Source organism: Ursus americanus, chromosome 28 (genome assembly GCF_024610735.1).
Source record: "Ursus americanus isolate L20-20 chromosome 28, mUrsAme1.1.p, whole genome shotgun sequence".
NCBI lineage: Eukaryota > Metazoa > Chordata > Mammalia > Carnivora > Ursidae > Ursus > Ursus americanus.
In genome coordinates, this window is record NC_142154.1 from 34,224,361 (window position 1) to 34,238,201 (window position 13,841).

A 13,841-nucleotide genomic window follows, 5' to 3' on the forward strand; every position below is an offset into this window, starting at 1 on the left:
CCACAGTGGGTTGAGGGAGGGTGTCTCAGTGGCCTGACTTTGATGGCGGCAGGTAGGTCAGTCCGAACAGCGCTGGTGGTGCGGACAGGCCTCCTCACCTGAGTGGGGGAGCTGCAGGCTCCTTCCCCTTCCGTGCCGCTCCTCCCAGGCCCTGGGGGGGATGCCTCCCCCCACCTTATGCCCTCGGTGGATGTCGGGCCGGGCCTTGCTCAGAAAAGCCTCCGAGATGTCAGTACTGAATGTTCGATGGATCCGAACTGCCAGCCCTTCGTGACTGTGCCTCAGTTCCTCACCTGGAAACCTAGGACCGTCGTTGAGGGGCTGAGGGGTGCCGGCCCTGCCTGCGCCCCGCCTCCCCGTGTGCCCTTGGGCCTCAGGGACCATCTCCAGGAGGGGCTATTCCAGCCTGGGGGGCCTGTTAGCTCCGCTGGCCCTGAGGCCCAGGAGGGGTGAAGACCTGACAGGGGCTAAGTGGGGCTCCGAGCCGCTGATCCAGGGGCAGCCGGACCGGCGGCCAGAGAGAGAGCTTAGCTCCTCTCTGCACCGAAGACTTAATCTCCTTCTCTCTGGCTCGGTGGCCCCGGGCCAGCCATGCCCGCTGTGCCCCCAGGCCGGCCGTCCTTTCCCTTCGTCTCCCACCCCTGCCAGCCACGCTCCTCCCCTGGATGCTCCCCTCCTCTTGGCCGAGCCACATCCCAGGGCTGGTTTGGCTCGGGGCGCGGGGTGGTGGGGCCCTCCTCCACAGAGCCAGCCATGACCCCCACTCTGGCCCAATAGCTCCCCTTCCCTGATGCCCGGGGTACACAGTGTCCCCTACATATGTTGAGGTCCTGCCCCCTAAGCCGACGGTTTTGGGAGGTGGGGCCTCTGGGAGGTGACTAGGTCATGAAGGTGGAACCCTCAGGAATGGGTTTAGAGCCCTTATCAGAGAGCCTCCAGGGAGACCCCAGCCCCGGTCGCACGTGGGCACATGACGAAAAGAAGGCCCTCCCTGACCATGCTGGCACCTGATCTCGGACTTCGGCCTCCAGGACTGGGGACAACAAACGTCCGCTGTGCCCCCTCCCTGGGCCTCCTTCCACCCCTTCTCTGCCAGCAGTTCTGCTTCTCCAGGGCCCAGCTTTCTCGAATTCCCTCCCCTCACCCCTACACTTGCGGCAACACAAATCCCGGATCCCTGTGCGCATAGCCCTCTGTCCGACCTCCGTGGCCGCAGACACTTCAAACAGTGTGGCACCTCGGTGAGTGGCGTGCGACCCTGCCCTTCTACCGGTGGTGTTTCCGGAGCAGGACAGAGACCCACAGGCACCGTGTTAGGCTCAGATCCCTTTTCCTCCTCACAGCAACCGCCAGAGGCACGTCTCATCACTGCTGTGACACAGAGGAGCAAAACTGAGGCCCAGAGAGGGCAAGTCATCTGCCCTTGGTCACCCAGCTGGCAGGTAATGAAGCCGAGATTCAACTGTGAGACTGCACAGCCGAGCGTCGCTCGAAGAAGGCCCGGCCCGGGAGCGCGGCGGGTGCACTGCGGCCCTCTGGTCGGCGTGCGCAACTGCAGAGACCCGCTTAGCTGGTGTGGTCGGCGCTGGGGCCTAACGCTTCTCCTGGACACACAGCGTGGAGCCTGGTTTCTTAGCCGGGCTCCTGGAGCAGCAGGCCCCTGACTCACTCCCGGGGGGAACAGGGTGCTGAGCTAGACCCGGGCTGGGCCATCCCGGCCAGTGACCCTCCTGCCCTCGCCCTCCGTCAGGCAGAAGTTTGGACCAGAGGTGAAACCAGGGCGGCAAGCAACTCGGAGAGCCCTGGCTCCTCTGTCCATCCCCTCATCAAGCTGCTCTCTCACTGCTTGTCTCCTTCCCAGCTGGCCGCCCTGGAGAGACGGGACACACTGGGGAGGGCCAGAGGCTCCCAGCCCGGACCGTGTGGGTTGGCGTCCTGATGAGACTTGGCTGAGCCGGGGGAGCAGGGGCTGTGCGGCCAGCAGCCCTGCTGTGCTTCCCGGTGCGGGACCTTCCCAGCCCTCAGTGTGGCGGTGGCCGTGAGGACTAGCGACACCCCGGCTCAGAGTGAGTGGAGGAGCTCGGCAGGAGGCAGCCCCTAGTTGGAGCCCGTCTGCTCCCTCATGGCTGGTGACAGGGGCCCGACAGCTCAGCAGGCAGAGATGGGGCCGGCTGTGGTCGCTGGCACACCTCCTCGAGCTCCCTGTACCCCGAAGAGAAGGATGGGCAGCTCCTCCACGTGCCGTCTCTCCCGCTGAGCCCCTGCGCTCGCCGCACTGACCGCTGCGCCCTCCAGCCCCCCAGCTCCAGCCGCACCCTGCCCACTGGGCAGAAGGGAAAACACAGACGGGGAGGAAGGTCTTCGTCTGAAGACCACAGACGAGTGCTGAATCACATGCCTGAACTTCGTGTTTTAATTCTCACCTACAAAATCAACACCTCCAGACGAAATCACACTAAAGGCGCAAGATGTGCCAAATATTCCAGGGATTCGCTCTCTCAGTCCTTTTCCCAACTCCCCCCCCCCATCCTGGGGCTAGCTGGAAGGGTGGGAAGAAGACAGAGGAAGGGCAAAGAAGGGAGAAAGAGAGGAGTTTAGGAAGGGAGGCCTCCAAGAGGAAGCAGGGAGGAGCCCCCGGGGTCTGCCCTCCTTGGGGAGCCCCTCTCCTGCTCACCGATGTGTCCTCCGAGCAGGAGGCAATGATGTTGTCAATGAACGGGTTCCATTTGATGTCCAGCACGTTGCCCTGATGACCACAGACCTTGGGGTAGTTGGGCTCAATCCTGCCCGTCTGTCAAGGAGAAAGAGAGAGAGAAGAGGATTAGTTGGACCGTCCTAGGGGGGCCCTGAAAGAAGAGCCTTTATTCTTGGCTTCTAAACTGGACGGGAAGGTCCCTGATGACCTACCACTGTCTTTTTTTTTTTTTTTTGAAGATTTTATTTATTTATTTGACAGAGACAGAGACAGCCAGCGAGAGAGGGAACACAAGCAGGGGGAGTGGGAGAGGAAGAAGCAGGCTCCCAGCAGAGGAGCCTGATGTGGGGCTCGATCCCAGAACGCCGGGATCACGCCCTGAGCCGAAGGCAGACACTTAACGACTGCGCCACCCAGGCGCCCCCTACCACTGTCTTATTCGCCTTCGCATCCCTGCCTCAGGTGGGTCCAGATGGTTCCGTGGCTGAGTCCTCCCCAACACTGAATGGTAATGGGGCAGGCGACACATAGTGGGGCAGGGCAGGGCCACTGTTGGTCCATTTGATGCTTTTGTGCAAATTAGGAAAAGGTACCCCTTCCTCAAGTAAAAAAGTTTCAAGTTAAGATGCTCCTATTAGCCTGCACAACCAAAGCCTCGTGGACAGCCCATACCTCCAGACACGGGAGCATATGTACTCTCCCCAGTGCCCTACTCCCCCCTGCCCTTCAGGGGAGGAAGCTCCTTCCTGCTGCTCCAGGAGTCACCAAAGACGCTGGGTCCACCTGAACACTGTCATATGAGTCACTCTGCCTATGATGTGAACAGTGCCGCTCCCAGATGTGGATGCTTGTTCAGTGCGCATCTTAAACAACTGTACACAGTGTCCTGTGGTTCAGAGCATTGTCGATGGAGTCACACAGGCCTGTGTTTGAACTAAAACTCTGCTACCTTTTAGGCCATGGGAAAGTCAGTGAAGTTCTACGAGATTCAGTTTCCTCATTTCTGAAATGAGGAGAGTAATATCGTCTCTTAGCCTTTGGTGAAGATTGAATGAGCTAACGCTTAGCAAAGTGCTTCGTGTGAAGATTATCATCACAGTGAATACTCAATATATGATAACTGTAGTATTATTATACAGATTAGATAATAACACCTCCTCCAGGAAGTCTTCCCTGATCCCTCAATGGGTGAAGAGCTCCTCCTCTGTGTGCTCATAGCATTCTAGGCTTCCTTCCATCACAGGTTCCCTCATGTGCAATTGGAGCCTGTTTCTATTTGCCTGTGAGCAACCGAGGACAGAATCTGTCTCTTGTCATTCATTATCCAGCTCCTTACGAGCCTGGCACACGCTATGTGCTAGGTACATGACCTGAAAGACATCCTTCAAAGGGATTGGATTCCACAAAAGAAGAAACAAGGAATCTGGGGGAGGGCAGTAGGGAAGGGAAGGGAAGTCCATGTTTAACGAAGGGAAGGAAAATTATAGGCAAAAGCTGTGTTTCCACCCCCAGGCCCTTTTAATACTAGGTTTTTGGGGGGCATGGGAGGAGATAGGGAGGATTTTCTCAGTCACTGCCCATCGGCTGATGGTGGTTAGGTATTCAGAGGCACCCCAGCAAGGCCATACCTCCCCCGTCTTAGGTCCCTCAACGGATTCATGAAGAAGAGAATTTTTGCAAAGCCTCTGCTCCATGGGCCTTACGCTTCACCAGCACGATGCGGCAAGAGCGATCTCAGAGTGTGTGTCCTACTGTGACCTCTCCCCACCCACTTCCTGCCCGCGTCTCCAGCACCTCATTTCCAGATCCTCTGACTTTTGGTGACCCAGCAATGGCGAGATGGGTAGAGAAGAAACAGACCCAAGAGCGAATGGCAGTGGTACAGAGGGTAAGAAATGAGGCAGAGTAAGAGAGGGGGGAAGAAAGCATCGGAGCCGTACAGAGGGGAGCTTCGCGGACACCGTGCATTGTGGGAAAATTACAGAACGGAGGCAGAGGAGATCTGGGGAGCACCACCAGCAGTTAGGAATGGGAGATCCCCCCTTTGCCATTCTCTGGGCGATGCAGTTAGAACGGGGATACATTTTCAATTACCGTTGGGCCGTTGCACTGTTTCTTTAAATGAGACTTTAAGCAGAGACTCAGCCACATGTGACCGTGGCATTTGTCAGGGTTACACGTGATCTCCTTTGACTCTCGCAAACCCCGTGATTCAGGTCTGAGGAACTTAAGGCCCAGAACGCTTAAGCCACTTGCCCAAGTTTACCCAGCTGAGAACCAATCAGGGGTTCCTGCCTAGGGGTGAGCCTTTTGAATCCCACTGCTCACTTGGGCCGGCTCCTCTCCTCCAGCCCTGACTTCCAAGGGCAGATAGGCCCTGCATTGTCTGCTCCCACAGCTCACACACTGTCTGATGGCACCATTCCTTACATTCGATCCCAAAGGCTACATCCGAGTGCTCCCGGGGGGAAAGCTATCTGCATTATGCGTTTGGCACCGAGCCCAGCCCAGCCGTATCTGAGGGGCACTGAATCAGTCGATAGGTGGCCATCAGCTAACAGCAGCTTCTGGCCCGCAGCCTGTGTGGGTGATGCACTGGACGGACAGGTTAAGCAACATCGCTGGAGCCTATTCAGAATGGAGTGAGGTCAGAGCCCTGCACTGGGAAGGGAATCAGTCTTTTTAAAGCCGAGAAGATCCTGATGTAATGTATACTCCCAGGCGGACCTTGCCTTACACAATGGATGCATTCCCCAATAGGGTGGGGAATTACAATTGTCGTGACTAAATCGCATTGTTGCTTATGTGAACGGTGACCGCTAGAGTTGTGCAGTGCACAACCTACTTGGCTGTACATGGCAGCCCTCAAGGGAAGAACCCCCTTTCGACCTGGCAGCTCTGTTTTTCCTGTTTTATACTGTCAGTTTCCACATAACATTTTGTTTGAAAGACAAGTTCCACCTCTAAGAAAAAAATGTCTGAAAACCACTGTTCTATGGAGAAATCAAGTGAATAAAAAAACACCATTATTAACTCCAGGAAAAAGGTTGTATAAGAAGGCTAATGTAAATCATAGTGATAATGATTTATGTACAATATTTACATGCTGTAATAATGTAAATCTTGAATATTTATTGAAACAAGAGTTATACTATAACGTACTGGGAGCACAGAAGTAGGGAAAGTGTGCGTGTGTGTGTGTGTATAGTAAGGGGGAGACTGAACTGGAAGAGAGCCAGATCTTCATCTTCCATAATAAGAAGTCACCATACAATGTGTACGATTTAAAAAATCCAGACATGGCGGTGAAAGCATGTAATTAAGAAATATGGGGATAAAAGCCAAAGGAAACAGCTAAAAGCCACGAACAGAGCTCCCTTTGGGGAGTGTGGCAAAGTGGGGGAGGGACTGCAGTCACAGAGAGTCGTGTGCTGGTACCCATTCACCTGCTTTTCCAGGAAACAAAGGCCCTGTTTGGAGCATCTGCCGATTTCAGTGGTATCACTATTCCCACCACAATAACTTTGATCGACCAGGGCGATGTCACCAGCAGTAGAGTCCGAGGAGACTCCCAACGGTCCAGGGTTATGTGACCTTTCTCCCATGGATATACTAGACACCAGTCCCCTGGAGAGCACAGAGAGTAGTCAAGTAACTAGGGAGTCACGAATTGTTAACATTCAGTACCTTTTTTTTTACGTAATTTATTTAATCGCAAGTTCGCATAACTTAATTGTTAATAATGGCCGTGTGTACCAATCGGCTTGCAGAATGAAAACTGTAGCGACAGGCTCTCAAGAGCCGATGCGAGCAGACCACAGCTCACGTCTTGTTCGATAGGCCTTGGAGCAGCACTAGACCCTATGAACTCTGGACCGTTACGCTTTGAGAGGCATAAAAATTAAAGAACAAAGAAATAAAATGCAGGTACCAGATGTTCTAAAGGAGGCTTGTTTTGTATTTTTTTTAAAAAGGTGAATAGTCCTTTCCCCAGACCCCCAAATGCCTCTGTTTTCTGTTCCAGCTTCTCTATGGCGGTGTGACTTGAGACCAAATCCCGATTGGTCTGGTTATAACCGCTACACAACACGGCCTTCTCCCCGTCACTCCCCTCCTCATTCGCACACTGACACTAACAGCTATCACTAATGCGATCGGATCTAATCCTCATAACAGCTTCATCTTACAGCCGACGGAGCAGAGGTCTAGAAAGGGTCCAAGGAGCAGAGTCAAAGTTTTTCAGTGTTTTATGATGTTAGGATCACTGCGGAGACAGTCAGTTCACAGAGCCCCAGTGGAAGGGCGTCAGGGGTCCCGGGGTCTAAACTGCCATCTGGTCCTTGAATCTCCAAGACAGCTGCAGCCTCAACAGAGCCGGGGCAGAGACCCTGCTGCCTGGGGTGGGGTGGGGAAGCCCCTTCCCTGCTGTCTAGAATCCTAGAATCCCGATGGAAATCTTCATGCTGTTGGTGTGGGCCTTATCCTGGAAGCCTCAAAGGGCAAATCCAGTCCCCCTTCAGTGAGATAGACCTTCCACATCAAAGGGTGGGTGGCAGCTGTTACATACCCTGAGCCTTCTCAAGGAGGAGCCCCACACTGCGGGTTGGGTCATATCCCAAATATACCTCACCTACCAGAAGATGGAGTTGGTAGAGGCTGGGACACCGGCCTCTCCGTACCTTCCTGCAGGTGCATTGGACCTAGTCTCTCAAGGACTTTTGAAAGGTTCATAACCTTTGGCCAATAATTCCACTTTGGGAGCTTACCCCGGGGACTCAACAGAGAAGCACAGGAAGACATTCACTGCTGTGTTATTTATAAAAGAGAACAATAAATAAATGTCCAACAAGGGGGCACTGCCGGAATGAATTCTCGTACACCGATATTACAGAATATTATGAGGTCATGGAAAATCGTATTTTTAAAGAATACTTGAAGACTCGAGAATCACTTACGAGCTCATGTTTAATGAAACAGTCAGAAGCACGCTAGGTACGTAACATGACCTCTATGTATTAAAAAAACACATAGTCTGGGGGGCGCCTGGGTGGCACAGCGGTTAAGCGTCTGCCTTCGGCTCAGGGCGTGATCCCGGCGTTGTGGGATCGAGCCCCACATCAGGCTCCTCCGCTGGGAGCCTGCTTCTTCCTCTCCCACTCCCCCTGCTTGTGTTCCCTCTCTCGCTGGCTGTCTCTATCTCTGTCGAATAAATAAATAAAAAATCTTTAAAAAAAAAAACACATAGTCTGTGAAAAAATACATCAAGACCTGAAGAGCGGTGATCTCTAGCTAGTTGGCTACTCGTGGTTTCCAATTCTGCCACGATGAATGTTTAAAATTTGTATCGCAAAGACAGATGTTATTAAAAACACGGCCATACCCACTCGCAGCTCTGACAGAAAAGTACCCCTCTCTGGCTGTGGTCACGTAGGCCCTAAAGAAGTGAGGGGCAGACCGATGTGTCTCCCAGATTTATAGGTTCCAGAAGCTTTGGGGGGAAACATAACTATGTTAGCTCACACAGCTTCTCTGCTCCCCTGCTACGCCACGAATGGTTTGGGGGAAAACCAGCCCCCTGAAACCGAATAGCATCGTCTAATTGACTGCAAGCCGGTCTGAGAGTGTGGCGTGCACGCGGGCAGCCGGGGCCGGGTGCTGCCCGGGAAAGGCCGCCTGGGGAGCGGCGGGTGCTCGGGCCTCCGTCCAGGCTCTGTCTGAACCCCATGAACCGACCGAGGACAAGATACTGTCAAAGCAACCTGCACTGCAGCTTCAGCCTAGAACTTTCCACCGCTGCAAAGCTGAATTTTGGACACAGAAGCGAAACATTTCTGACCTGGGGAATCAGCTCAGCGCGGCTGCAAAAGGACAGACTCTGAGCGGGAGGTGGGGTTACCGGGCCCAGTTCTGGCACTCCCCTAAGCGGCCCAGTGACATTGAACGTGGCCCCCACCCCCCCAAGTCTCTCTGGGCTTCCCGGATTCCTACACTTTGGGCTATCTCCTTTTCTGCTTCTTCGTGGCTGCCCTTTTAACCGTATGAAGCCAGGCTGGGCTGCCCCCAGAGGCGCCTTGCCTCTGGTACCGGGACAGAATGTGGACGGTCACATCGAGTCAGCGATGGGAAAGATGCGGGATGGCCGTACCCACGATGACAGCGACAAAGACAATAATGGTAAGAGCAGCTCAGCGGACAGGTGCTCACAGACCCCTACGCCTCGCGCTGAGCAATTTAGGCACGCTGTTTTATTTAATTCTCATAACAACCCTACAAAGCTTCAGGAAATGCTTCGAACCCTCCAGCAACAATCCATTTCAGGGAGAAGAAGACTGAGCTCCTGGGCGGCCGTGCTGAGGTGAGCGGCGGCGAGGCGTGGGGCTGCAATTTGCACTTGGCGCTGTCCGGCCGGAGGGACCTCCACTCTGCCACCACCAACTCACACCGGCGGTGAGACACTTGCTAATTAGGGAGAAAAGTGATCATCGATCAGAAGGAGGACCTCAGAAATTCTCATGGGCTTCTCAGGACGGGCTGGCCGGCATCTCTGCTGTGAAGCCCCTTGAACTTGCTCTCAGAGAACCCCCTCCCCTCACGCAGTCTCTCCCCTCTCCCTAGTCGTTCTCAAACTTAGCTACAGTTTAGAATCACCTGGGAAGTTTCAAAAAGTCCCAATGCCCAGGTTGCATCCCTATTGATTTAATCGCCATGACTGGGACTGGGGAGCCAGACATCAGTATTTTTTCAGGATCCCCAAGTATTCCAATGGGCACCAAAGTTTGGAAGTTCTAATGGTCGGTGGCATTCCGAGCTTTGGCGGGGGAGCCATTTTTGGACAGGCCACCTGGTCATCGCACTGATGTTCTGCGCTGTCCCATGCCGATCAGAACGCACCGGTCTCATGTCTCATGGTTCAGGGCCTTGATCTCTTCGGTCAGTTAATCCAATAGACCAAAGCCTTCTAAGGAGGACACCGGGGGTAACGGGTCAGTCCGTTCTTGCTAGCAGGTCATCTATGCGGATAGCAAAAGAGCCTCTAGAGAGAGCCTTCTGGCCCCCAGGGGCACGCTCCTGGGTATTCAGACTCTCAGGCAGTCTGGGAGGAGATCTATTTCGGATAGAGGGCTTTACTCAAGCAAGAGCTTGCAGGATTGTTCTACGGGATTCCTGGAGTGGGTCCCCGATTTGTCCGCTTGCCTAGTGTCCGCCCTCTTCAATTCTCTCACCGGTTCATCTTCTGTACTGTCGCCTCGAGTCTACTTCTGCTGCAGTAACTCCCCTGCTCCATAAGATTCAATGGTTCCCTATTGCTTAGATTTGAAAAGCTGAACTCCTTATTCAGACATCAGAGCCGTTGTAGCCCCAGCTCGGTCCTGCTTTGACAGAATCCCTCGCCCCACTGCCGGGGCCACGCCATGGCTATTCACACTGCTTTGTGTCCCCGCCTCCAATGCTCCCGCTACCTCAATGACTTTTGTTCCTGGTTCATCCCTGCCACCGGGCTGGGAGCACCACGAGGTCAGTGACCTTGATAAAGGCATGTCTGAGGCCTCATTCAGGGCCCAGCTCACAGCAAGAGCTCAAGCGAGGCGAATGACTGCCCCCCAATTTCCCACCTCTGGGCCTTTGCTCATGCTGTTCCCTCAAGCTAGACACCCCTTCCCATCCTCAGCACCTAGAAAATACGATCCAAGGAATAGACAAATGCTCTCTCCCATCGCTATGCTGGGAGATAATTCTGGATCCGGCTCTTGGGACCTTGAGAGACTCTCCACTGGGGCTGAGCTTCAGGGCTAGATTCAGAGTCAAAGGCAGAGTGTGGGAAAGGGGCTGTGAATGCTCTCGAGTTAGTTATCTGGACAGAGACAGGCTCATGGCGGGACCTCAGAAAGCCTCCTAACCCCATGACTTCCTGTTTTGATTTTCCCCCTCATTCTTTTATCTTCATGTTTTTCAAGATGAAAAGGGTTTGCTGAATTTTCCAGTTAAGATCCCTGGTGTGTTTGTATGTGTGTATGTGTGCATGGGCAGAGGGAGCGGGAAAAGGCTCAGCGGGGGTGGGAGGGTGGGAGGGTGGTGAGAGGGTGTTGTTTGGGGAAGAGCAGTGAGGAATCCTGTTTCTCCTGGTATTTCGGCTCTGGGAGACACACTCAGCTCTTCCAGGCCCCAGGAAGAACAGGTGATGGGGCCGCCTTTGTCCATGGTCCTAGGATGGATGGCACACAGCCAGGGATAGCATGGGGAAGGATCGAGACACAGAAGGACCAGCACCTGGTAAGGCCTGGGTAGATTTGGAAAACCAAGTAAGTGGAGAGAGACAAGGCTGCAGAGGAAGGCCTCGACCAGATGGTTGAGGAAGTTGTTGGTCTTGAGAAGGAGTCTGGACTCTACCCCGTGGCAATGGGGACCATTGATAGTTTCACGCAGAAGAATGGGCCGCGGGGGGACCCAGGCGTGCCAGGCAATTCCTGCGGAGCAAGAACTATGTTATACTCAGGGAGATGAGGGGCTGAGAGAGGGACTCCCAGGGAGCATGTTTCCCAGTATCCCAGGCCTTAAGGGGGTTGGGGGATGGGGTGTGGGGGAGAGACCGCAGAGGGAAGAAGATTCTCCAGTATCCCAGGCCCCCCATCACTTCCCAGTGTCCCACAGTAGGGAAGGGGCATGTGGGCAGAAACCCTCAACCGTAAACTGTTGGAACCGTGAAACAATCGGTAAAAATGCAAGAAAAATACACAGGACAAAAATATAAAACATACAAAAATACAAAATACAAGACAGCATCTATGCAAATTAGAGGGAAAGACTTCATTTTGTTTGTTTTGCGATGAATAGAAAAGCACATTTCTAGTCCGGGCAGAAAATCAAAAGGAAAAGGTGCTCACAGACCCTCTCAAGGCAGTCAACAGGTAGGTGCACCGGGCCCTGGCCTCTCCCCTTGCCATGGAGCCTTGCTCTCCCAGAAGGAGGGGAGCCCTGGGGACGTGAGGCCTGGGCCACTGTGGAGTCAGCCACTGGCTCTGCAGTGTCTCCCCATTTCTTGGCCCCAAGCAGGCCTCATCCTGTGTGCTCCTCCCAGAGCCCCGTCAGTGCCTCTCCCCAGAGGCCCTGCCACGGAGAGGGCCCTAGGGAAACCCACCGCAGGAGGGACGGAGGCCTGGATGGGCCCGAGGGGGAACCTAGTCAAGGTCAGGAGCAGCTCCGGGGTCAGCCCTCTGCTTTTTGGCCCGGAGGCCTGAATGTCTGAACGTATGACACAGGAGGAGCCATCTCAATAGAGACCCCCACCCCCAGGCCTTCTTGTGTTTTCCAGGGACTATTGCCAAGAATATAAAAATCCCTTCCATTTGCTGTCTGGTCCACGGAAAGAGAGAGAAAGGGACATCCTGTGGCCTGAGGCTCTTACTGTGACAGCCCTGCGTATGTCTCCGGCAGTGCGAAGGGAAGCTCCTTCGGGGTTACCCAGTCCCCCTAGGGTTCGGGGAACGCCACTGAACCTCCATCCCGGTCAGAAGGCTAGTAGCCTGGACGTCAGGGCACCTGGGCTCAAGTCAGCCCTGCTGCTCCCTGGCTTGTGGCCTGGAACAAGTTCCTGCCTCTCTGGGCCCAGCCTCTCCTTCGGAACAGTGGAGGCATTCTGGAGGGCCCCAGATAACAAACCCGCGGTACCCCTGCCCCCCAGGGCTTCCGTCTCTACGGCAGGCGTTGATAATGGCTCACGGCACCCTGCCTGAGCCCTGCGCTCCTTCTTCGTGATCAGCAAGGGGACATCTGAATGTCTACCTGGGGCCACTTGACCCTCTAGGGCTCCGACAGTTGTTCCCCAAGCCCCAGAGATGCGGGGTAGCTCTCAGCATTCAGAGAGGACGCCTGAGGCCTCCGGTAAGTTAATCCCCACAAATGCCTTCACATCTGCCCCCTCCAGAACCACCGTGCCCACGCCCCCATCTCCCTGAGGTGCTCCAGCAGCCTTCCAATTGCTCTCCTGGGTGCTTGGCCCCTCTGGAACCCCAGTGTGAGACTGGCATTCATAATTATCACTCTCATTGTACAGCCCCTCCGGAACCTTCTGTGGGTATAACCACTTGTAGGAATTTGGGCAGTTGGATATCCAAGCTCCTTTCCTGATCTGGGGGGACTGATGGGATGCAGCTCCCCACCTTCCGTCAGGAGAGTTGATGTAGGGCGCCTCCTACCCAGAGTCCTCTGGGGACCGAGGAAGGACACCTCACCAGGCGTGAGCAATGATACTTCCCACCTGGGATGGCCAACGACTGCCCCAACTTCCTGCTCTGGGCCCTCAGGGGCTGACTTGGTGCTTCCCTGGGTTCCAAGACTGGCTCTTCGCCACCCCCAGCCCCTTAATCTGTGAAGGCCCCCAATCCCTGTCTGCTCACGACGGCCACGGTGACCTCTGCTGCTAGCACCCAGGAATCCTGTCATCCGCCTTGTCCCTACCTCCTCAAGCTTATCTGCTTGGCCTTTGAGGGGCCACACCCTCCCTCACCCCACCTGACCCACCAGTTTGTCCAGGTCTATTGGGGTCATACGTCTCAGATCTGTCAAGAGACAGACCCTATGTTAAATGTTATGTCTCAGGTCCTAATAAAACACAGAAATCTCCCTAAATCCCAGAATTTTGGTGACCACACCTTTTCTCAGACTGCTTCTCACATCTGGAAGAAACACAGAACTTCTTGGCTAGATCATGTGTGCCCTGACCCTTGGTTGGGGAAAATACGGTCCCCAAATCAGGGGACTCCCCACTGGTCCACGACTGCCTCACTGCCCATCCCCACATTCCTCAGGATACCCATCCTTAGAAGGACCTGCTCCTTTAGACCCTCTGTAAGCCCTAACCACCCTTCAGGAGCTCCCCTGACTCCTGCTCCTGCTAAGACATCGTGTCTGACCCTTCCACATCTTGTGATTTCCCTCCGCCATCAGCTCCACAAGTCTGTCCCCCCATAACCGGCCATTGGTGATAATGCTGGCTGCCATTTACTGAGGGCCTTCCAGGTGTCAGACCTGAAACCAAGTGTTATTTCAATTATTTCCCACAAGAACCTCACGAAGTACATATCATCACTGTGATTTTTTTACAGATAAGGAAACCAAAGCTCAGAAAGTTTAATTAATACAGTGGCAA

The 13,841-nt window shown here is 54.4% G+C and overlaps 1 protein-coding gene across 1 annotated transcript in view; it reads right to left on the minus strand.

Annotated features, from left to right (window-relative positions):
* Window positions 1-13,841, minus strand: part of CORO2B (coronin 2B) — a 127,191-nt gene that overhangs the window by 21,030 nt on the left and 92,320 nt on the right. The window contains exon 3 of the mRNA XM_045810663.2: window positions 2,675-2,791. Coding sequence (XP_045666619.2) covers window positions 2,675-2,791 — 117 coding nt within the window. The remainder of the gene's footprint in view (window positions 1-2,674; window positions 2,792-13,841) is intronic.